The sequence below is a fragment of the Desmodus rotundus genome, chromosome 10 (assembly GCF_022682495.2).
Source record: "Desmodus rotundus isolate HL8 chromosome 10, HLdesRot8A.1, whole genome shotgun sequence".
Classification (NCBI taxonomy): domain Eukaryota; kingdom Metazoa; phylum Chordata; class Mammalia; order Chiroptera; family Phyllostomidae; genus Desmodus; species Desmodus rotundus.
The window spans coordinates 866,321-889,001 of record NC_071396.1 but is presented as its reverse complement, the minus strand read 5'-3'; the positions used below and the strand labels follow the sequence as shown (position 1 = coordinate 889,001).

The 22,681-nt window shown below is 62.4% G+C and overlaps 2 protein-coding genes and 1 long non-coding RNA gene across 3 annotated transcripts in view; all 3 read right to left on the bottom strand.

The window, feature by feature from the left end:
* Positions 1-22,681, bottom strand: part of TNNT2 (troponin T2, cardiac type) — an 89,882-nt gene that overhangs the window by 47,744 nt on the left and 19,457 nt on the right. The window lies entirely within an intron of this gene.
* Positions 3-1,207, bottom strand: LOC123478254 (uncharacterized). Its single transcript, XR_006653416.2, has 3 exons — positions 1,109-1,207; positions 810-894; positions 3-160 (listed from the first exon to the last, which is right to left on the bottom strand). It is a non-coding gene; the product is annotated as an uncharacterized lncRNA (long non-coding RNA).
* Positions 13,520-16,093, bottom strand: PHLDA3 (pleckstrin homology like domain family A member 3). Its single transcript, XM_053912836.2, has 3 exons — positions 15,804-16,093; positions 15,202-15,698; positions 13,520-14,107 (listed from the first exon to the last, which is right to left on the bottom strand). Exon 2 carries the CDS (start codon positions 15,640-15,642, stop codon positions 15,265-15,267), a length of 378 nt encoding a protein of 125 aa, XP_053768811.1. The 5' UTR covers positions 15,643-15,698; positions 15,804-16,093; the 3' UTR covers positions 13,520-14,107; positions 15,202-15,264.

Below are 22,681 nucleotides of genomic sequence, written 5' to 3'. Positions count from 1 at the left end.
TCAGTCCAGTCTGAGGGCCACCCCCAGCCCCCACCGCACTGCCAGCTGAGCCTTCACACCTGAGAGCCTGGGGCCAGGTCTCGGCAGGTCCCTGCAAACCAGGCTGCTTCTCCAGAAATCCCATCATAAGCAAATGGGGTATAGGACTGATCCTGTAGAGCTGGGGTGGGGTGGGGGGCACAGAAGTGGAGAAGGACCTAGCAAACCAGGCTGCACCCCACCCTAGAACACAGGAGCAATCAGCAAGTCTGGGATGGGAGCCCAGCTCCCTGTCTCCCAGTGAGGTGGTCTCCTCCCAGGTCCCGCCCCAGGTCTACCCTGCCAGCTCCCAGCTCCCAGCTCCCCAAACCTCCACCCCTGCACCCGCCTAGCGGTGCCTCCCAGCCCAAACACTGGGGTTCTGCCCTGCTCCTTGGAGCCCACAGGTTTCCACAGTGGGAACGGTCCTCCCTCCCTTCTGCCCGCCCCCCACTCTTCCTTCCAGGCCTAGGGAGCCACCACCTCCCCAGTCTCCACCCCAGACTCCACCCGTCTCTCCAGCCACCACACCCTCTGCTGGAGACACTCCCTGGGTCCAGGGGTATTGTCCCCTCTCTCAGGGGCACATTTTCCGTTTCCGCTGAGAAGCTGTTTGGGGGCAGGTGAGGGGCTCCTGCTCTCTGTCCACCCCCACCCCCACCCCAGGACTCTGCGTGGCTCCAGGCAGGGCAGGCCCCTGCGAGCCTGTGGTTTTCAGCCAGTCGGATGCGCCAGAGCCCCGAGGGCTGAGTAACCTGAGTAACGCAGGCTCTGGGCCCCACCCAGAGTACCTGGCTCCGCAGGTCTTGGGTGGAGCCCGGAAATTTGCATTTCTAACAAGTTCTCAGGTGATGCTGTTCTTCTGGGTGCCCCACTCTGAGAACCAGGGCAGGTAAATCAATTAGGAAAAGACACACCCTTTGGGTGAACTTGACCTCACCCTGCACCGCCCCTCAACAGGGCCCTGGAGTTGGGCACCAACAACCCAGCCCCCCGCTTACCACCCCTCCCTCCGAGCTCCAGACGGGGAGAGCTCCACAGCCCTGCATTCAATTGCTCCTGCAGCCGGATCTGACAGCCCCGCCCTCACCTGCGCCCGGGCCTGGGGACAGCCCTGGGCCCTGAGATGCAGCCCTTCACTGTCCAGGTACACTGCTCCTTCCCACGCTGCCGACGGGGAGGGCCAGGCATTGTTTTCTTCTTTGTCAGAGGGACAACGTCATCCTGGGGCTGTGCGCGGAGGGTGAGTCAGAGGACCCAGGATCCTGGCTGTCCTAGGGGCCCAGGCCACCCCCAGCATCCTCGTGAGCACAGCCGCCCGTTCCACATGGTGGCTCAGGTGCCTGCGGCCCCCACCCATGGGTCCCACCCTGGCCCCCACGACCGCTTCTCCTGCCACATCCCAGAAGAAGGCACGGCCACTGTCCTCGGGCCAACCCAGATCTCTGAGGCCCCTCCCTCAATCCCTTGCTCTGCTCAGTGCCCAGTTTTGCCCGACACCTCATGCCGGGCCCCCAACCTGCCCGTCTGCCGTCTCTGCCCAGGGCGCTGCGTTCTTTGCAGGCTCCCCAGTACCCCACTGCTGCCAGAACCATGGTCCAGGAATGAACATGGGGTCTGGTCACTGCCCCATTTCTCCATGAGCGACCGCAGGATGAAACGCGGGTTGTTCTCCAGCCGCCACACACGCCCGGGACATCCTCCCAGTGCCCCTGAGTTTGGGGCGCACAGGAGGCTCCTCAGACAGTCCTTCTCTGCCCCCAGACGAGCTGCCTGCTACCCTCCCCCAGGTCTCCATGGAGCACCGACTCCTCCAAGAAGCCTGCCCTGACTACACCTGGCTGCCCCCGTGTGTCCCTTCCCTGTACGTAACCTCCGTGTTGACATCATCGATTTCCTCCTTGTCTTTTTCATGTTTCTGTCCTCAGCACCTGGCAAGGTGCTTGGCACATAGTAGGTGCTCAGGAAGTGCTCATTGAGTGAAGGAGTGCCCAAGAAACCAGGAGCGAGCCGGCTCACAGCACTGCGAGGGCTGCGTCTCGGGGTTCAGGAGGGATCCTCACTGTCCCCTGGGTCCTGAAACGAGGTTGGGGAGCCTGCGGCTAAGGGCACAGGGACAGGGCTGCGGGGGAGCCATCTTGCTTGGGTCCTTGGAGCCGAGAGCATCCAGGCAGCAGCCACCCCCAGGGAGGGCAGTCACAGCCAAGAGCTGACCTTCACATTGGCCATGGACCGCTGTCCCCTCCAGCAATGTGCTCAGACGCACATGGAAACAACAGGTGGGCCACTGGGCCTTTGTTGGTGTCAGACTCAGCCCCTCAGGTCACCCTGAGCCGTGACCACCGCTGCCACCCGTGTCCAAGCTGAGCTGGGAATGTCGGGGCACGCAGGTGCCAATGCACACAGAGGGCCCGGCGTGGTGCCTGGTGAGCACCGGCCTCCCTGCCCGACCCCCCCACCCCGTGTCCTCTCCACACCCCAGACCTCCGCACGCACCACACTCTCCTGTCCCCACTCCCTGGCTGTCCACAGGAGCTCCGGGGAGGCATGGGCCAGGGAGGGACCTTCTCCATCAGAGATTCTAGTGAAGTTCCGTCAAGACAGCAGCCCAGATGAGATGACCTCCCCCAAACACCGCCCCTCCTTCCCAGAGCAGGGTTTCTGGGGGTCCCCGCCCTCTCCACACAGCAGGCAGGGGGGCTGCCTCCGCCTCTCTGCGCAGGAAATAGGAATCATCTCCTTGCGTGTGTCCCCCTCCCCAGCCAAACACGGGTCACAGCCCGCACCCACCTCTCCTCCCCTTGTCCGTCACACGAGCCGCCTGCAGGAGAGGTGAGAACCTGAGGGGCGTCGGAGGGGTGGGGGGTGGAGGGATTTGTCCTCCAGCCACAGCTGGTGGCCGTGGTGTAGGGCGGTCACCGGGCCCTCCCGCCACACACACACCCACAGGGGACCGCCCCAGTGAAGCAGAAACAAGGTGGTCGGCGTGCTCTGAGCCCGTGGGGGCTGCGCCCGGTGTGACGGAACACCGAGCTCCCAGTCGGTGTTTCCAGCGTGTCGTGTTTATTTGAAAGAATGACTGGAAAATGACAGGTGGCAGTCTTGAGCGTTGGTAGATATTTTCTCAAACATGGCCAAAGTGGGCCTTTGTTCCGAGGAAAACTGCTGAGCGTGTTGGTGGCCAATTGTAGAAATCCCCGCTGAGAAGGGAAAAGTGAACCTTGGAAACTGTGGATCTGCCGCTGGGAGGGCTACGGCTTCCCAAACGTGCAGCCTTTTCCAGTCGGATGGGGGTTGGGGGTTAAAGGCCGTGGGGTCACCGGTCACTGTGTGGCCTAGGGAGCGTGGGAGCATCTGGAAGGCCCGTGTAACTCGGGACACGCCTCATGTGGGAAAATCGCGCGGGGTGGCGGTCAGCTCAAATGCCAGGGTACCACCGGGGTTTCACAGAAGGGAACGAAAACTTCCCTGTGCCCTGGCCGGGCGGCTCCGTGATTCGGGCGTCACCCCACAGAGTGAAAGGTCGCCAGTCCGATTGTGGGTCAGGGCACATGCCTGGGTTGCGGACCAGGTCCCTGGCTGAGGTGACCAATCCACGTTTCTCTCACTCACAGGAGTTTCTCTCCCTCTCTTTCTCCCTCCCTTCCCCTGTCTCTAAACATAAATAAATAAAATTTCTAATAAAAAAAAAGGAAAGAAAACATTCTTGAGAAAGTTCCAGATTCCACGCTGTAGCTAACCCTTTAAGAAACTCCCACTGTTGAGTTTTGAAACAGTAACCCAAGAAGAAGACCCACAGGTCTCTGAGTAGTCCATTAAAACCCTCCTCTCCTTGCCGGCCGCGTGTCTGGGTGAGGCTGGATGCTTTCAAGGAGCTTCAACCACTACATCTCAGCACAGAGGACTCCAGAGGAGAGACAGGAATCCCGCTGCCTTCTGGTAAGCCAGATGGGGAACAGATTTGTAAAACTGTGAAATAGTTCCATTGTCTTCTTAGCATTTTTATTTTGTAATTTTACTGTTAAAATTTTTCTTGATAAGAATTGCTTTATTTATATTTATTCATGTTTACCTTATTTATAATGTTATATTTATAAAACTATTTTATTTATGTTCCCATGTGAGATAGGCTTATGGTTCTAATTATGAAGGGAATTAATCAATATTTTAAAAAATTTTAAGTTTACTATCTAATATGGTAACTATTGGCAGCTATGACCTACAAAGGTCTCTTTTAAGTAGATTATTATTGTTATTATCCTGATCACTTATTTTTATCTCTAAAAGAAAGTAACAAACAAAAATGGTCAAGAAAAAAGGAGTCTGAGCTTTGATTCTGTCCCTGGCGACAGTGAGGGGAGTCAGTCCAGAACCCTCCAAGATACTGAGTGCAGGATTGGCCGCCGTAGAGGCCCGGGGCACGGTGTGGCCCCCTGGTCTCATAAAACGTCCCTCGAATAACAAGTTAGGGACGTTTTCCTAAGGAACCGCCCGGTTCAGTCTGGGCCTTTCAGTCCCGGCCAGAACGTGGGTCTTCGAGCCAGAAACCCTGGGTCTACGGGCATGTTCCCAGAGCCGGAGGTGAAGTTCTGCTCATCGCCACCAGAGGGAGCAAGTGCGTGAGCGCGCTGTGTGCGTGCCTGTGTGCTCACGCACATGTGATAGAATGTAAACGTGACTTCCCTGTGCCCTACCCACTCTGGACCTGAGATCGGGCGTGTGTGAGCATCAGGAGTGGCTGCCAGTCTGAGGGTGTCCCTTCTCTCCACCCCACCCCTGCCCACGTCCACCCAAGTTTTTCAGTCCCAGGCCCCCATCCGGTCACTGGCTGAGCCTCCGTGGCTCATGGTCCTGATGGACACCAGGTGACCTGAGTCAGTTCCAGACCCAAAGCTTGGAGAGCAACAAACACAGCTTATCTGATGCAACTGTTTCACAATGCAGTTCCTGTAACCTCCATGTTTCATAAACTGTGAAAGTGTTTATCTTTCTTAAAGTGCCGCTCGCCCTTCCCCTGAGCATCGAAGTGGTTCCTCTGCGGGGGCGGTCAGGGTGGGGGTAGAACTTCCTTTGAAAACTTGGGAACCCCAGTGCATTCACACACACTTGGAAATTCATAAGTTTTCACACGTGCCTGTTCCAGGGGCTCAGACACCCTCGGAAGTGCATTCAAGGACACACGTGGGAGGGGTCCCTGGACCAGCTGTGTGCACAGCCATCTCCAAGGACTCATGGGTCCTTCTTGCAGGCCGGGGGCGCTGCAGCCCTGCCACTCTGGGCCAGTGGGTGATGCTGAGGAGCAGGAGGCGCACTGGAGGGCGGTGGGTGCTGGGAGTAAGTAGACCTTCTCTCAGCTCCAGAGACAAAAGGCTGAAGGTGTGAACTAACCAGGAGCACTCCTACTGTTTACGCTGAGGACGCTGAGGTCCCCAGAGTGCCTGTGTGGCCACCAAGCCAGGTCATTTCACAGCCAGAGACAAAAGGATGCTCATTCTCACCAGCCCTGCACCCCGGTGTGCAATCACATCCCAGGATTGAGGAGGCTCAGCCTAGGGGGAAGGGCTCCTCTACCCTCCCCCTCCATGATAAATGTGAATTCTGCATGAGTCAGACCAAAGTGGGCAGAAGGCAGCCTTCCTCTCCTGCTGGGCTGTCCCCATGGGCATGCTCCTCACACATGTCACACACGCAATAACATGTGTGTTTGCGTACTGAGAAGGTGCAATAAATTGGCTCAGGAGGAACTCACAGTGGCTGTCACGGAAGGGGGTGAGCCCCAAGCTGGGTTTTCAGGAAGGATCTGAGTTTTCCAGGCATCCAGGGAGAAAGGGCATCTCAGGCCCAGAGGACAGGCTGAGCGGGGACGCGGTGGCAGGGAGAAGCGTGGGCGCGGGGGACCGCAGGCAGTTTGCTCGACAGTGTGGAGGACTATGCTGGGGACATTGGTGTGTCACTGAACCAGATAATTGAGGAAAACCTCCGACTCGGAAGACAACTAATACAAGCAGGTTAAAAAGCAACCTGGAGCTGCAAACAGTGCAAAGAAAGAACAGAACAAAACTTAAAACCAAAACTATGATTAATAAGGAGAGAGAGAAGTGATTTTGTCTAGGAAATGGGAAGAGAAAACTGTGTAAAAAGGAAAAGGAACATTCAGGAAATAAAAATAACTCTTGGAAATTAGGACTATGATAGCAACAATGAAACGTTCAGTAGAAGGGCTGTCGACAAAGTTGAAGAAATCTTCCAGAAAGTCCCTGCCCCCCTGCAAAAACAAAAACAAACAAACAAAAAAAACATGCAAACTAGGTCAGGAAGGATCACCCAGGAGGTGCAATAGTGTACTAGCTAGAGGTTAGAGAACTTAGGAAGTCATCAAAACGTAAATAAATAAACCCACACCTTCCAAAACCCAGGGGACAGGGCTCAGCCAGCACTCGGCTCTGGCACTGCAGACACCTGACACTCGGGGGTGGAGAGAAGAGGGTCACACCCAATCCGTGGCTGCACTGGCACCCAGGACGTAACAGACAGCAACGATGTATCAATACCCATTCATTCATCATAACCTGCCGGACAATAGGAGAAAGTGTGGGTGAGTGAGGACAGCATTCAGGAATCTTTCTGTGAAATCTTTCTGTAAGCCTAACACCGCTGTAAAAGAGAAAGTACCTTTTAATGGAAAAAAAATGCTTTCAAAACTCTAAGTGAGAATTATTTCCAGCCTGACCGCCTCCCAGGACCGCTTTCCCACCCCACCCAGGGGCCCTGGGACCAGGACGGGGTCCGGACGTCGCCTAGAAGAGGACATTAGAGGGTGCTGGTCACCAGCTCAGCGGGGCACCGCGGTGCATGGTGCGGACCGGCCACCAGGGGGCGCGCACAGCCCCGCCGCGCTGCGCCACGCACTGGGAGCCCCGCGGTCCAGGGAGAGGCGGCTGAACAATGGGGTGATTGATGCAAACGCACATGAAAGACAAATTGTTCGCAGGAAGCGCTCAAGGCCCAGGGTGTGTGGAATTTCAAGGAGAAGCTGAGGAGAGTCGGGCTGCGGGCCGCGACCTGTGCCTCTGTCCTGGAGCTCTGCAGGACTGGCCTGGGCCCCTAGAGGCCTGCCCGGGGATGAGGGGTGGGGGCGTCGGTGGAAGTGGACGGAACACGTGGGCGATGGCTGGGGGGCAGCTCCAGAAGGGACCGGACACCCGCTGCTCAGAGTGCACTGGGCCCTGAATAAACTCCTCGCGCCCCCGCCAACCTCATTCCCAGAGCGCTGTACACCCCGCTCCCTCCTCCTCCCTGGGCGGCCTTGGGTGAGGCGGCGCCTCTTTGAACCTCTGCTTTCTCATCTATAAAATGGAAGTACCACCCTCCCGTGTCTGCCTCCCCCGGGCTTGAGGGTCAAATGAGAAGAATCCTGGGGCCTCGGCCCCTCTGTCCCCTTCGGCTCCGAGCCGAACACCTGGGCGCCACCCACCCTGCCTCCTCCAGGCCCCAGACCCCCCACCTTGCTCCCCAGCTCCCCCTACGCTCCCTGAGACCTCCAGGCCCCATCCACGGCCTGCAGTGGGCGCTGGGGCTCCTCCCACCCCAGGGTCTGAACTTCCGACCACCCCCAGCCGGGGAGGGTGGAGCAGGATCTGAGGCGGAGGCACAAGGGCGCCTTGTCCCGCTGGGCAGGCTGGCACCACCCGTCCTGTCCCCAGGAGGAGCCTCTCTCCGAGCACTACTGTCCTCTGCTGCAGCTTGGGGGAGGGGCCCCCCGGGTCCACTCGGGCCAGGCCAGCGGGGGGCTCACCGCGTGGCGCACCCCGCAGTGTGCAGACTCCTCACCTCCCTCCTGCTGCAGCGGCCAACACCTGCTAGCCTGATGCCTGTGCCCCGTCCCCTCCGAAAACCTCTGTTCCCACCCTGTTCCCATCCTCACAGCTTCCATCCTGTCCCGGTTCCTTTGCTGTCTGTCCTTAGTGAGTGACTACTGACAATTCATACAGTGGCCCAAGCGGAGTGCCCAGCCACCCCCTCAGTCACCCAGGGCAGGGGCAAAGTGCCCTCCTGCCCGCCCCGCAGCCCCAGCCCAGCTCTCACTCTGGCTCCAACGCCGCACAATCGCTGGGTGATGCCGAACTAGTGACTAGCCGTCTCTGGTTCTCAGTGTCTTTACCCGCTGAGTGGGAGGGTTGTGGGTGAGATCAAATAAGACAGCAGCCACGAGGCCCCTGAACCGGCCCCCCAGGCCACACAGCAGGGAGCATGAAGGGCTGATGGCCAGCCTCCCCTTCCCCCCAGCTCCTTCTCACGCCCCTCAGCCCATCATAACTTTCCCAAGTGCATCCAGTCGGGAGAGCGAGGGAGGGAATGAGAATCGCTCCGGGCAGCTGGCAAGGTCAGCGTCCTTCACCCTTTGGGTCATTTGTAGGGAATTTACGATCCGCCAAAGGCAGACAAGGTTCCGGCCCCTACACCCCCGGAGTCTGGTGAGGAGAGCACTCAGTCCACCGAGCCCCTTTCAGCGGCCGGCCCGGGGCTGGGGCGGGTCCGAGGTGCACCCCAGAGCCTGGTGTAGTTCACTTCGGAACAGAGACTTTGGGGACTCTGGGGTGCTAGTGGTGACCGAAGAGGAGGCAGGCATATGTGCCCCTGACTGTCTCCTTCCTGCCCCTGCCAGTCACGGCAGGCGCTCACCCGACCTGGCCAGACCCTGCCCGGGTTCCGGCAGACCCTCCACACACAGTCCTGGGGCCGTGGCCAGCACCGCGCTCACGAGCTGGAGCTCAGGCCCAGGGAGCGGTCAGCAGGCCTGGAAAGGGTTAAGTCCACAGGACATGTGCCTGGGACCCAGCTGTTCCCCGTGGGCGTGTGGATTTACAGGCTCCAGGGCTGGGGGCTGCCGAGCCTGTGCTGGGGGGAGACCAAGCTCGGGGAGAGAACAGGCAGGGTCCTCAACCTGTGGCCAGATGCCCCCGTCATGCAGCCGGGGCCTCCCACGCAGGCGCCGCCGGAGAGGGCCAGGACAGAGGGGCCAGGGGGCCAGGAGCGGGCAGGGCTCCATTCAACACCAGGAGGGTTGGAGGCAGAGCTGGCCCTGTCTGTGCTGGGCCTCTGCCCACTGGGCAGAGTTAGCACAGCAGAGAAGTCGGCCTGGGAGCTCAGACTTTAACTCCAGGTGAGGGTACGATGCCAGGCTGCTCTGTGCCTCAGCTTCTCCCCTTCTGGGCACACCCTGCAGGGTTGCGTCGATCATGGACCCCCACAGTGTCCCCATTCTGATCCCCAGAGCCTGCGCCTGTCGTCCTCAGTGGCCAAGATGTGGCAAGTGTGGTTGCGTCAGGGATCTCGGGGTGGGAGAGCACCCTGGGTTACCCAGGCGGGCTGTCAGCGTGGTCACAAGGGATTGAGAAGATGGGGCACGTGGAAGTGACAGACAGAAGAGGAGGCAGCAGTGTGACCCCAGAGGCAGAGATGGGGGGGACACGGCCACTGGCCCAGGGGCCCTGAAGTTACCAGAAACCACAAGAGGCAGGGCCTGATGCTGACCCGGAACCTCTAGAGGGACCCGCCCTGCCTGCACCATGACCTCAGCCCCGTGTCAGCCCAATCAGCCCCGATTTGGGGCATCTGGCCTCCAGAACGGGGAGATACTACATTTCTGTTGTTTTAAACCATCAACTTTGTGGCAATTTGCTGCAGGGGCCCCCGGGACGCCGGGGGTCACACGCTTCCGGCCCACAGGCTGCAGAGAGCGTGGCTGGGTCTGGCTCCTCGCAAAGCTGCTCTGCTTCTCTCTCAAGTTCACGTCCCCGCTGTCAGCCCTTGTAAGTGGCCAAGGATCGTCCCAGCCCGAGACGCCGCAGGCTGTGCTGAGGTAGGAGGTAGGGTGTCCCAGCTACAGACGCCGAACTGCTCTTCCTGACTCGGTGCTGGGCGCCCTGTAACTCCCGGTCACCAAGGCCCTGGATGGAGCCCTGAGCATGTCCTCTGTGCTCGCCAGGCCCTGGGGACTCCGTCTCCCAGGAGACCTAACCCACTTTCTCAAAAGGCCAGATCTGGGGAGGGGACGGGATGGAGATTCAGAATCTCAGTGGCTCAGCGAACCCTTACTGAGGTCCCCCCATGGGCCAGACGCAGGCCAGCACTAGAAATGACAGTGGAGAAAAGGTGGTCCCTCCCAAGAGGGGGAGCGAGGAACTGGGGTTACCGGAGGGGGCCTGGTGGGCTCGGTCCATCCTCCCATCTCTGAGCACCAGCCTCCTTTAGGATGAGGATGCTAATCCTGCAGGGATGGGAGTCTCTCCGGCCGCGGCCTCGTGTTAGAACAAAGCCCTGGTGAGCCGCTAATTCCAGTGTAACTGCAGGCGGCCTTCTGCAGGGGGATCGGGCGAAGCCAGGTGGCTGAACTCTCGCGTGGCCGCCCGCCGTCCACGTCCTCATCTCCTTTGCAGACACGCCAACTCTCACAGCGACTCTAGGCTGCCGCCATCCCGCTTCCGTGTGGTGACAGCTGCCTCACCCAGGTCACACAGCTAGTCAGAGGCACAGTGGGCTCCCCGCTCAGGCCTGTGACTGGAACCCCACGTGTGACACGGGTACGGTCCCCCCTTTGCACCCCACCACGGTCAGGCCGTCCCTGTCCCCCACGGTTCCCCTGCCCCCGGGGTCTCCTGACTCTGTGACCACACCCCTTGCAAAGTGCCCTGTGGGGTCCCTCCCACTTTGAGAATTTCCCTAGAGAAGCAACCAGATCTCCCTGGCTCTCCCTGGCTGGTGTGGCTCAGTGGATTAAGTGCCGGCCTGCAGACCGAAAGGTCGCCGGTTCAATTCCCAGTCAGGGCACAAGCACAAGTTGTGGGCCAGGTTCCCAGTAGGGGGCGCTCAAGAGGCAACTACACGTTGATGTTTCTCTCCCTCTCTTTCTCCCTCCCTTCTCCTCTTTCTAAAAGTAAAGAAATACAACCTTAAAAAAAAAAAAGTAGCAACCAGAGATAGAAACGGACAGAAACGGAGATTTCAAAAAAAAAGTAGCAACCAGAGATAGAAACGGACAGAAACGGAGATTTCAGGAGGCAAATGTATGTACAACAGTGAAAGATGGAAAGGACACTGTGTCCAGCCAGACAGGGCTGACTTGTCAGTAGGTAACAGTAACTGCAGTGGAAGAGCATGCAGGCCTGCACCCACTTCGGGGTGTGGCCTCCTAATACGTCATGCTGACAGGTAAGAAATAGGAACGGAACGGAATACACTCGGGGACCCCACAGTAGTTACACGTCACGTCACACACGTGTGTATAGAGATCACGTGGAGGGGCGCACACCGAGATGCCCCTGGCGGGACCACTGCCCACGGCGCCCACGGTGCCCACGCACCCCCTCTTCGGGGAAAGGCCAGTTTCAGGGTTCCACATCCCAGTGCCCTGTAGGTCTGCCCTCCTCTCTCCTGCTGCTATTCGATCAACAGACTCCTGGAGGAGCCGCTGCTTCCGCCCCACTCGCCCTGACTAGCTAAAGCTGCCCCTCCACCCGCTGGCCTCCCCACCCTCCGGCCCCGTCCGACTCCCCGGGGCCGGGCTGGGACTTGCCCTGTCTCATTGTCCTGAGGATGACTCACGCGGCCCCAGAGGCGGGCAGGGCTGAGGCAGGGCTGCCCAGGCCAGGGCAGAGATGGTGGCCACCGCCCCGTCCCAGCCGTCCAGCGTCTGCAGGCCCGACTGAGCAAAGTTTTCCATCTCGTGCATGTCTGCTGGCACTGCCCGGCCTGTTTGTGCCCTTGCCAAGGCCTTGACCCCACTCTGCGGTCCAGCCAAGCGTTCCTGAGGCCAGCACTCCTTCTCCAGAGTTCGGAGTTGCCAGCACACGGGGGACACCCCGGAACCCAGGAAGCAGGCCGTGCCCTTCCCTGGCAGAACAACACACGCTCCCCACAGAGGGCACACACGTGGCGTGGGAGCCCCATCTCCGTGCCCAGAGTTCTTGGGGCCTCGGGAAGCCACGGACTCTTACAAACGCTAACCGATTGTCCCCATCACAGCAGCCACCACTTGCGAGGGACCCGAGAGCAGCACCACCACCAGGGCTGGGACCCCCCAGGCGCAGGGAGAGACTGAAGCTGGGTTTGGAAGGAGCCACCCCACGCTCAGGGCCGACAGGGCTGGGTGTCCTCAGGCAGAGAGCACTGGAGACCGGGGCTGCCTCCCCTCGGCTGTGCGTGCCCTCCGCCACCCAGCTCCCAGAAGGCTTCCTCAGAGAGCGGCTGAGGCCAGTACAGAGCGGCTGAGGCCAGTACGGGCAGGGCACAGGCTGGGCCTGGTGCTCCCTGGCTGCCCACGGCCAGCTCTATGGCACCAGCTGGCACTTTGCGTCCCCGCTAAACTTGGCTCCTCAGGGCAAAGCCCCGCCCAGGGTCTGCCCACGAGGCCCTGCCTCACTGGATCCGACCTGCTCACCAACACTCGCCTCTTCCAGAGGGCCTGGGCGTCTGCTTGGGGCCCGAATCCCCAACGAGGGTTGCCTCTGGTTGGAATGGAAGAGCAGACTCTCTTTGGGGGCCAGGGGGTGGAGAAGCTCACCCTTCCTCATTCCATCCCCCGAATCTCTCCGCCCCTCCACACCCAAGTGAGTGGGCATGGCCACATCCCCACGCCCTCCCAGAATGCACCCAGACCCCCACGCTCCAGCCAGGCCCAGGTCTTTCTCGGGCCTCACTGGGGCTAACACGGGAGAGAGGCCATGTGTGGCACCGCAGGACCAGGCTATCCAGGGGACACGTGAGCAGCCACGTGAGACCACGAATGGCATCTCCGCAGAGATGCCCGGCGACCTGTCACCCCCTTCACCAGTGAGGGGCAGTTCCCGCATCAGAAGAGAAGCTGCGCTGGGGACCCCGAGGGGCTGGGGCAGAGGATGGGGTTCTGGTTGGATGGTCAGAGAAACATGACAGGGAAAAAGCAGGCTGGGGGCGCAGAAAGACTTGGCCTTGAAGAGGACCCCTGAGCCCCCTCTGCTGCAGAGGTGCCTCAGGGGAGGCAGATGTGAGCGGGCGGCGCAGACAGGAGGGCTGAGGGCCTCGTGGGAAGGCCTCGGGTCCCCGATTAACAGTCTCCACGGAACGTGGGGCACCGCTACTGTGCCTCAGTTTCCCCCAGACTGACCTCACTCCTCTTAAACCATCCATAAGGAGCAGTCACTGTGTAAAGGTTTCAAGCCTTAGTCTGCAAACTCGGGAGAGAAACGCTGCCCAGAGGCTGGGCCGCTGCCCAGGACAGCAGGGGAGGCCACCTTCCTACAGGAGAGGCGGCATCAGAGCTGACCAGGCCCATGAAACATCCGTCGGTCCAGGCCCTGCGGTCGCCCCTCCCTAGGACCACTGAGGCTGTGTCTCCTGGGGTCGCGCTGCCCACCCCCACCCAGGCTGTCGACTTCAGGTCAGGCTGTGCATCGGGAAGGTGGGGTGAGGATAGGGACGCTGGAGGCACTGGGCCTTTGAGACCAAAGAATTTCGCGCAGCAAACAGTGCAGACACCGCCCCCTGCAGGGCGTCTTCATTTTGGGATAAGGCATGAAATGGTAACGGCCTAGCCTCCACCCCACCCTGCCACCTCCAGGCCTGGCACCCCAGTGGGGGCAGAAGGGCGGGACGGGGGAAGAAGTGTGCAAAGAGAGGGCCCGGAGGGACGGGGGTCTCAGAGGGACCTAAGCAGCAGGAGACCCCCCAGTGTGGGCCTCAGGCCCGTCAGCTCCCCCCACCATGGTCAGTTCCGAGGCTGAGCTCACCGGCCCCCTCCGGTGCGGCAGCAAGCCGGGGACCAGCAGCAGTCTGCAGAATAGGGAGCAGGGCCCTGGGGCGGGGACTTTCCCCCCAGGTCTCCATCAGGGTCCATCAGTCAGGCCTGTGGCTGGAAGGCCCTTAGCTGGGGATGTCCTCCGAGGCGGAGAGGGTCCAGGGGCCGAATCTTCATCCTCAGCCCCGAGAGGCCTTCTGCCCTCCTGCCCAGGGTGTCTGACCCTTCAGCTCCGAAGCCTCCTGCTCGTGACCGTGACTCTGCCCCGCCAGGTGGAGCTGGGTCAGCCCCCGCATGCCACAGGGGGCCGTGACGCTGCCAAGAAAGAGAGAGTGTCTGCTATGGGCCGCTGTGCACCAGCTCCCCGACTCTCCCACAGCGGGACCAGCACAGAAAATAAGGTTCATCAACGCACAGCAGTTGATGGGGGAGCCCGCCGCCCCCCCAGACCTGAGGGCTCAGGGAGGCAGAGTGTCAGGCTGATCGCCACCCCCAGTGAGGGGACATCTACAGGAGGAGCGGGGGGGGGGGGGGGGGGCGGGGGGGGCGGGGGGGGGGGCGGGGAAGGCCCACAGGGCCCCTGGCTCGCTGGGCCCCTCCTGGTTAAGGTGGTGAAGCTACGGGGCAGGGAGGCCAGGAGTGGGGGGTGAGAGCCAAGGGGGACTCGGGTTCTCAGCAGGGAAATTAAAGCCGGAGCAGTACAAACAGTTCCCAGGGGAGGGAGTGGCATCTGGGGCAGAGGGCACGGGGTCGGGAGCCAGGCCTTCCACGTTCTATTCCTGGTCCCTCCCCTGGGCCTCCCTGACCGCAGGCCGGCCCCCACCCCCTGCCCACTGCTGCGGGAGGATGAAGACGTGACAACCACGAACCATGACCCTCTTCCTGCCTCCATCCCCCTACCCGCCCCAGGGCCCCGCCCCTCCAGCTCAGCCCTGGGACCCACAGCAGAGGGCAGTGGAGCCCAGGCCAGCATGCAGGGCCCTGCTGCCAAGGCCCCTCCTGGCCAGTGGGGCTCCTCCGTGTTCCCACAACCCCTGAGGACCCTGCCAGCAGAGGGAGGCCATCTTTCTGCCTCAATCCCATGCTCAAATACTCCTACGAGGAGCATCCATCCTAGGGGCAAGCTTCAGTACCTCCCACCCTGGGCTCTCCCAGCTCCAGGGAGGCACTGCCCAGGCACTGGGCCCCAGGCAGCAGCAGAGGCCCAGCAGCCTGGGGGCCTTGGGGGCCAGCCCCCTCTGCCGGAGTCAGAGCAAGGCCCCGCTGGGGCCCACATGGTCAGGCTCCTGGGCTCCTGCTGTCTGGTGGCAGGAGGATGGTCCATCTTTCAAGTGCAATGCTGGCAGAAGTGCCCCTTCTCTCCAGACCGGAAAGAGGGGAGCAAGGGCGCTCGGCCCCAGAGGGCTTACCCAACGTGCCCCCGGGCGCCGACTCCTTGGGGAGCGGGGAGGTAAGATGATGCGCCTGGACGTTCAGGACACGAGGGTTCCGGTCCCCAGGCTCTGCCGAGCCCGCACTGTCTGGATGGCTTGCTGGTTCTTGAACTTGACCAGGCCCAGGGTGATCTGGGCATTCCAGCCGGGGTCTTCGAGGGGACAGCGGAAGTCGATCTCGCCGCCACCCTCGGTCACCAGCGTGAAGTAGATGTGACGCCCGGTGCTCTCCACGCACTCCACGGCCTTGATGCGCGCGAAGCTGAGCTCCTTGGGCCGGCCGCCTGTGCCCTTGGCCTCGAACAGCTGCAGCCCGCGTTCGGTGAGCACGCAGCGCTTCCGCTTCCACTGCTGCAGGAGACCGCCGCTGCGCTTCTCCAGCACGCCCTCCTTCAGCACCGCCGCCGCCGCCGTCATGGGGCCGGGGCCCGGGCCCGGGGACGCCGCTGCGGGCCGCGCGCGGTGCGCCCTGCCTGCCCGCGCCCGGACCGCTGGTGCGCGCGCCCCCGCGTCCGCCTCGTCACTCCGCGCCCGCTTCGGCCGCAGCGGCCCCGCCGCCTCTGCCCGGTGCGCCCAGCCTCGCTCGCACCCCTGCCCGATCGCTGGCTCGCCTGGGCTCCGTCTGCGCGCTGGGCGGCAGCTCCGGGGACTTGCCCTTACTTGTCCCGCCGCTGCCTCCTGCGCGGCGCATTCCTGCCTCGCTGGCCCTCCCTCCGCACCGCTCGCCCGCCCGGGCAGCGCCTCGGGGGCGGGGCCGGCCGGGGGCTCCGTCACGCCCCGAAGGCTCTAGGCGCCGGCGAGAGGGCTGGTACAGAGAAGGAGCCGCTTACACAACAGCCCCAGCCTCTGGACCCCGATCTGCCCCTTCTTGGTCCCACTGCTCCACGGGTCCCGGCTGCAGGGGAGACAGTGCGGGAGGAGGGGCAGGCTTGCACTCACCCGCTGGGACCTGCGTGGTGGGCGCCAGGCAGCCGCCGGCGCTTTGGGACCGCTGCCCCCTTTCCCAGCGTGGCCCGCTCCCCCGTGGCATTGGGCGGTCAGAAACTTGAGGAGGACCCTGGGTGGGGGTGGGGGTGGGAGGAGGACGGGGAATGCAGCCTGGATCCCTCCCCCAGAGGCAGAGTTCTCTGTGCAGGGCCCTCAGGGGCACCCACCGCTGCCCCTGCTGGGAGGATCCACCCCTCCTCCCACCCTGTCCCTGGAGGGGCCCCCCGCAGAGAGAAGCCAGGGTGAACTGGGGTGAGGTACCTGGAGGCCACTCAGCCTCTGCTTGGTGGAGGAGAGACCTGGTGACCTGCTTGCCTCCTGTCCTTCACACCCACAGCCCGCATCTCCCTCCTAAGAGAAAGGACCCCCCCACTCTGAGCCCCAGGGGACGGGGTGTTGGGGGGGCAGCGGGCTTGGCTCTCTTCGCTGCCTGAAGAGCACTGTGGAGACTGGGGCTTTGCAGAGCTGGGTTCAGACCTCCGGCTGGGCCCTGCCCACCTTGGGCAGCTTCACGACCTGTCAAGTTCCTCATCTGTCACTGGAGGATGAATTTATTCTCATCTGCGGATCCTGACGTTAGATTGCTGTCTGGAAGGCCCCGACGCTAAGGCCTGGCAACTCCCACAGTCTCCACAGACATGATTCCCCTCCCCCACTGTCCCGGCCTTACCAGGGGAGGGGGCTGGGGGTGAGGCCAGGCCTGGAAGGCGAGACTCTGCCCCATCTTGCCCTCCCATGTCTCAAGGGCCTAGTCATTGACGTGTTAATCACAGACGATTATGGAAATAATGAGGGTAGTAATGACACTAACAAGACCTCTCTGTCCCCACACCCAGGGTTCCACCCGCCTGCCGGTGAGGCAGAGCCTAACGGCAAGAGGGGGGTCCGGTGTGGAAGGGGGGGCCCTGCCCTGTAGCACCCAACCCAGGAGGCGGGCAGAGGGGGCTGCCAAGATCCCATCCACGGTTCTCCAGCCCGTGAGCTGCAGGGGCCCCCGACACAAGGGACCATGAACTCCCTGACCCCGTCTGGGAGAGAGAGTGGGCAGCACCGTGAGAAGGGAGGGGGCCAGGATGGGTGTCCCCTGAGGCCCAGAGGGGGCAATGAAGGGAGTTCAAGGTGCCCCACCCCCAACTTAGGGACCTCCAAGGACTCAGTCCTCTGCTAGCAGTGCCCTCCCATGGTTCCTCTCTCCAGCCACCCCCACCCCACAGCCCTCCGTGGGAGTCCCCTGAGTGCCCCCGGGCAGGCACAGTTTTGTGGTCTCTGTTACTTCCTGCTCTCCCCGCACGAGGCCTGGGGCTCCCAACGATGCTGTCCAGCTACAGGTTAGTTCTCAAACACCTCTCACAGGTGTTTGATTCCCACAACAGGTACGGTTTTACTGAGGAGAAAACTCAGAGAGATGAAGCAACCTAGATAAGGTCACACAGCTTCACCACTGGCAGAGCTGGGATGAGAATGGGGGGTGGCCAAGAGGACCCGGCTCTGTGGACGACACCGCGCTGGGTCCACGTAGGTGTCTATAGCCCACCTCCCCAGCGGCCTGTGCAGGTAGGTCCTTGGAGCCTGGGAGTCCTGTCCTCTGGTCCCATGAACCCCTGGGGCAAGGGCAGATGACCCACTCTGAATCTTGCCCCAGAACTGGCGTCTTGCCTGGGAGCCTCGTCTGGGGGAGGCGCAGGCCCAAGGTGGGTGACTTGAGCCATCAGAAGGGTCGGAGGCCTTTGGGGGCCAGGGGTGCAGGGTGCAGGGGCTGGTGCTCCGTCCCTGTGGGGCACCCCTCCCCCACCCCAGCAGGGGAGCTCTAACTCAGCCTTTCAGGGGCACTGGCTGGGGCAGTGCCGGGCCCTAGGGACACTCGGTTCTTACTGACGTGCTGACTGCACACTGGATGTCCCCCGGCCACTGCCCAGAGCCGGCTCCTCCCTCTGCCCACCCTGCAGGAAAGCCAGTCTGCGGCCATGGGTCTGTCTGCACCCAGCTGGAACGGCGGGACTGCACCACAGGCCCCAGAGCTGCGTGCTGGAGCCACTCCCGCTAGGTCCAGGCCGTCCCCTGCGCGGGGACGAGTCTGAGTCCCCTCTAGGGCCTCCTGGGACAAGGTGGGAGAAGATCGGGAAGGGGGGCGCCCAGCGGGGCACAAAGCCCAACACCGCTCTCCAGAAGGCCCGTTACAGATTCTGGTTAGTGGCCACCCGACAGGCCCTGCCTTTCTCTCTGACCTCTGTCCTCCCTCGCCCAGGCTGCCCGAGTCTGACTCCTGTCAGGAAGAGGTTTCTCCAACTGAAAGTGCAGATTCTCCCTTGGTAGGTCCGGGATGGGGCCTCAGATTCCACATTTACAGAAGCTTCCATGTGACACCAGTGTCGCTGGAACAGGGCACACACTCTGGGTGGTGAGGGTCTAACCCCATGCTTCTGGGTCCAGCCTCACCCTGACGCAGGGAGCCTGTTAGAAACTCATTGCCAGAGCTCCCCGGGCCTGCCCAGGCAGACCCCCTGGGCCTGGGGCACAGACCCCCTGCTGTACACACGCAGGGTGCAGGGACCTGGTGCGGAGGAAGGGGCCCCGAGCAAGGACACCACAGCACCCGCGCAGCCCTGTGACTGTGTCCCTCTCCTTCACACAAAGCCATGTGGCCTGTATTAGGTTTGCGAGAATGCCGGCTGGGTCATGGGGGCTAGGGACTGTCCACATCGGTGGCCCCCCTTTCAGGTAAGGCCAGAGGATGTGGCTCCTTCCTCCTCAGCCTGACGATTTGTCAGGCCAGGGGGCTCCTGCTCACACAGACAGAATGGAACCGGAACCAGGGCTGCTCCCCGACCTGCCCAACCCCCAGCTGACCTGCCCCTCAGGCTTCCCGAGTTGCCCCACCCCTTTGATGTGGGGCCTCCTGTCCCAGGGCTGTGGTTTCCTTGCTGGGAAACAAGAAGCAGGAACAGATCAAGGTTTCAGGTCTCTGAGGACCTGGGCTTTATGGGGTTCCATTGCAACAGAGCTTGAGGGGGCAGCGCCCGGCCAACCCGCCCTGGCTTGCTCCTGGGCCGGGCGGCTCTCTCCCTCGCTCTCACTCTCTCTCAGTGGAAATCCCCGCCCACACTCAGCTCTTTCATCGTCTTCCAGCCCAATTACTTTCCTGATTCCCAGGGACCCCTTTGGTCTGGAGGGTGCCCCCTGCCCCCGTTGATGAGCCCGGGCGTGATGGCATTTGATCCCAGCTTGGGTCTGGCAGAGACTGGACTTGTGGGTGCGGGGTTCAGGTTGGAACCTGCAGAATTTTCCCTTTCCCAGGGCATGCTGGCATCCGCACACCCGCAGTGTAGGAGCCCAGGGGCCTCCCCGGCATGACCCTTGTCCCTGGGGACACTAAGCCAAGGGGCAGGGACACCAGAGGACTGGCTGATGCCCAGGGAACTCAGGGCCTCAGCCAACCTGCCAGTGCAGCTGTGCGAACTGGACACGGGTTCCAGGTAAGTGCTGCGGGCCAGGCTCTGGGCTCCGTGCTGGGACACCACTCTCTTTTCGGTGGGGATTGGCCAAGGGGGGCAGCAGCGTCCCTGTCCTCAGGCAGCCCCGTCCGACCCGAAGAGGATCCCAGAGTGACTCTTTCACCAGCTGGGACCTCGACTTTGCAGAAACCTGTCCCCCAGGACTGGACGCAGCTGCCCCAGGTGAAATCCCTACGTCACCGCTGACGCTGGAGTGTGCTTGTCCAGACAGGCTGGGATGTGCCCCACTAACAAACTCCCCAAATCCCACAGGCTGGACCAGCGCAGGCCACCCACTCAGCCCACACGTCCGACGCGGCGGACGGGGCCAGCCGCTGGCCGATCCAGACGCTCAGACCCTTGCAAGTGGCGCAGGCTGACGCCCAGCTCACAGGCGGATGCAGGGCCAGCAGAGTCCACATCCCGAAGGCCTGCATTAGGCTGTGACACATCGTCAGGGCATGTGACGGGTGGATGGCACTCTCTGTGACAGGTGACGAGTTTCGCCCACAAGTGACATGTCTCGTCTCAACTCAGAGGCCAGAGCAAGCCACGTGGCCACATCTCACTTCACGGGAGGAAGAGAAGTGTGCCTTGAATGCACCCACGTGGGGCACATGCGTGATCAGCCCTGCAGGGCTGGCAGTGTGGCCACGGGGGGGGGGGGGCGCCCCCAGGAGGCAGGGAGAAGCCACCCCCACTCCAGGCCCAGGACCAAGCCGTGACCCTCTGGAGGAGTCTGGCTGAGGTCAACAGAGTGGAAATGCGGACGCTCAGGGGCAGGCACTTTGGAGATGGCGCCCAGGCCTGTCCAGGCACGAAATGCCCACAAAGGGCTTTATTCAGACAGCCCGCTTCCTGAATTTTCCTGGCCTTTGGGGCGCGTCATCCCAGGCCCATAGACTCAGAAGCTGGGCGTCAGGCGCCCTGGAGTGCAGTCAGGGCCACAGCGGCAGCACCATCCTCCCCTGGGAGCTGGGGGTGGGGGGGCACCAGGGCGGGCGCAGGCCCCACCCGGCATGCCTGAAAGTCATCTGCATTTTCACAAGGTGCGAGGTTCCTGAGAAGCCTCCTCTGGCGTTAATTGAGGCCAACGTCCCATTTCACACGGGGGCAGGTGACACCCAGACGGGAGGAGGAGACTGGCCCGAAATCACACAGCTGGCTCCAATGTCGCTGCCATCGCTTGCCAGTGACTTCGACTAAGTCACCTAAAACTTCACCAACTTCAGTTTCCCCTTCTGTGATAAAAGGATCCTGCAACCACCTCACGCTGCTGACGTAGGAACCGAGTAAGACAACATGGGAACCAGCGCAGGCCCCGGGGTGGACTCAAGGCGTGCTGCCACTGCCGCGGCCCTAGCAGGGCTCCCCCACCTCCCCGCCCGCGGAGTCTTCTAGAGAAGACGCCGGGGCAGGGGTGCGGGAGCGGGGCCTGGGCCCAGCTGCCTGCGTTTCTGTCCGGCCCCGCCATGGGACCTCAGGCCGGTTCTGGGCTTGTCCTTGGTTTGAGCACTTGTGGTGGGTACGATGGCAGCATCTACCCCCGGGTTATTGCGAGGACTGTGACTTAATGCCCTAAGGTCCCTCAGAGGCTATGGCACAGAGTGAGTACACAGGGTGGGTGGTGACGATGCTTCCAAAACGTCCTGGGCAGAGAGGCTGGGGGGTGGAGCCAGCCTGGAGGAGAGGGAGGGCCTTTCGCAGAGGGCGCCACTGCCGCCCCGCCCCCTGACCTGTTTCTCGGCGCAGGCCCGGGTCTGTCCTCTGGGCCCTGCACAGCCGCGACCCCTGCTGGGCGTTTCGTTCTCAGCTGATGAAGTGGCGCTGCCGGGCTCCCCGGGCCTCGGTCGCGAACCGCTGGGCGGGCGGGCAGCTGTCACGGAGGAGGGGGATTAGACCCGCGGGACAGAAATAGGAAGTTCCAGGAAGTCCTCGGTAACCATCAGAACCGGTCCGAGCCCAGCGGCCAGTGAGGCCGGGCTGGGACGGGGGGGGGGGGGGGGGGGGGGGCTTTGCCCACTCAGTCCCCAAGCCCCGCCCAGGCCTATACGTCAGAGCGCCTGGGGGCGGGGCCGGGAGTCCACTTTAAAAGGCTCCAGTGATTCTGGTAACTGTCCGGGACTGGAGGCGGGGCCGGGGGTGGCAGAGCCGGGGCGCCTGCGCCAGACTCTCCCCGAGGGGTCTTCCCCTGCTCGGCCCGCTGCCTTCCCCTCACCTGACCCGGGGGGCGGCCCCTCCCACAGAATTTCCTGTCCTGCTCCGAGATTAATTGCCCCACACCTAAGAGCAGCTCTCCCCCAGTCTCCCTCCCCGGGGCCTCACCCCTCCCGTCCCGCTCCTCTGATCTCCGTCCTCAGCTCGCAGGTGACCCACACAGGTTGCGAGGGCTCTGGGAGGAAGGACCTCCCTGAAATTGGCCTCCAATCAGGAGGGCAGCTCTGTCCCATCGCCCCCTCGGAGCCAAAGAACAGCCACTCCTGCCCCGGAGCACCCGGGGGCCCGCTCAGAGATGGGAGAACCGAGGGAAAGAAGCCCGCATGGACGCGAAGACCTTAGCCCCCTTACTATGGGTCAGTTCCGCGGCGCGCTGCGCCGCAGGCTGGTCAGCGGAGGGCCCTCCCAGGGAGAAGCTGTCACCTGGGATTGCAGGTGCGAGCCCCGCGCCCCCAAACCCCGCTCCCGCAGGGCCCTGGAGGAGAGGAGGTCGGGCGGCCCGGAGCCTGCCGGCGGCCGCGTCCCAGCAAGGGGCCCACCCCAGGTGCCTGTCCCTGCTCTTTCAGCCCCGCCCCTCCCCCACTACCTGCCCTCGGGGCGCTTCTTGGCCAGTGACCTGACGTACCCGGCTTCGCTCCAAGGAGGTGCGTCCAGCCCGCTCCCCACAACCGGGTTGGCGGGTGGCTTCGTGCAGAAACCTGGCCGAGCAGCCAGCAGAGGGCAGCCTGTCCCGAGCTCTGGGCCCGACTCCCATTCCGGCG

Coding starts and splice junctions, on each gene's coding strand:
- PHLDA3 (XM_053912836.2), bottom strand. CDS start 15,642: ATGACGGCGGCGGCGGCGGTGCTGAAGGAGGGCGTGCTGGAGAAGCGC.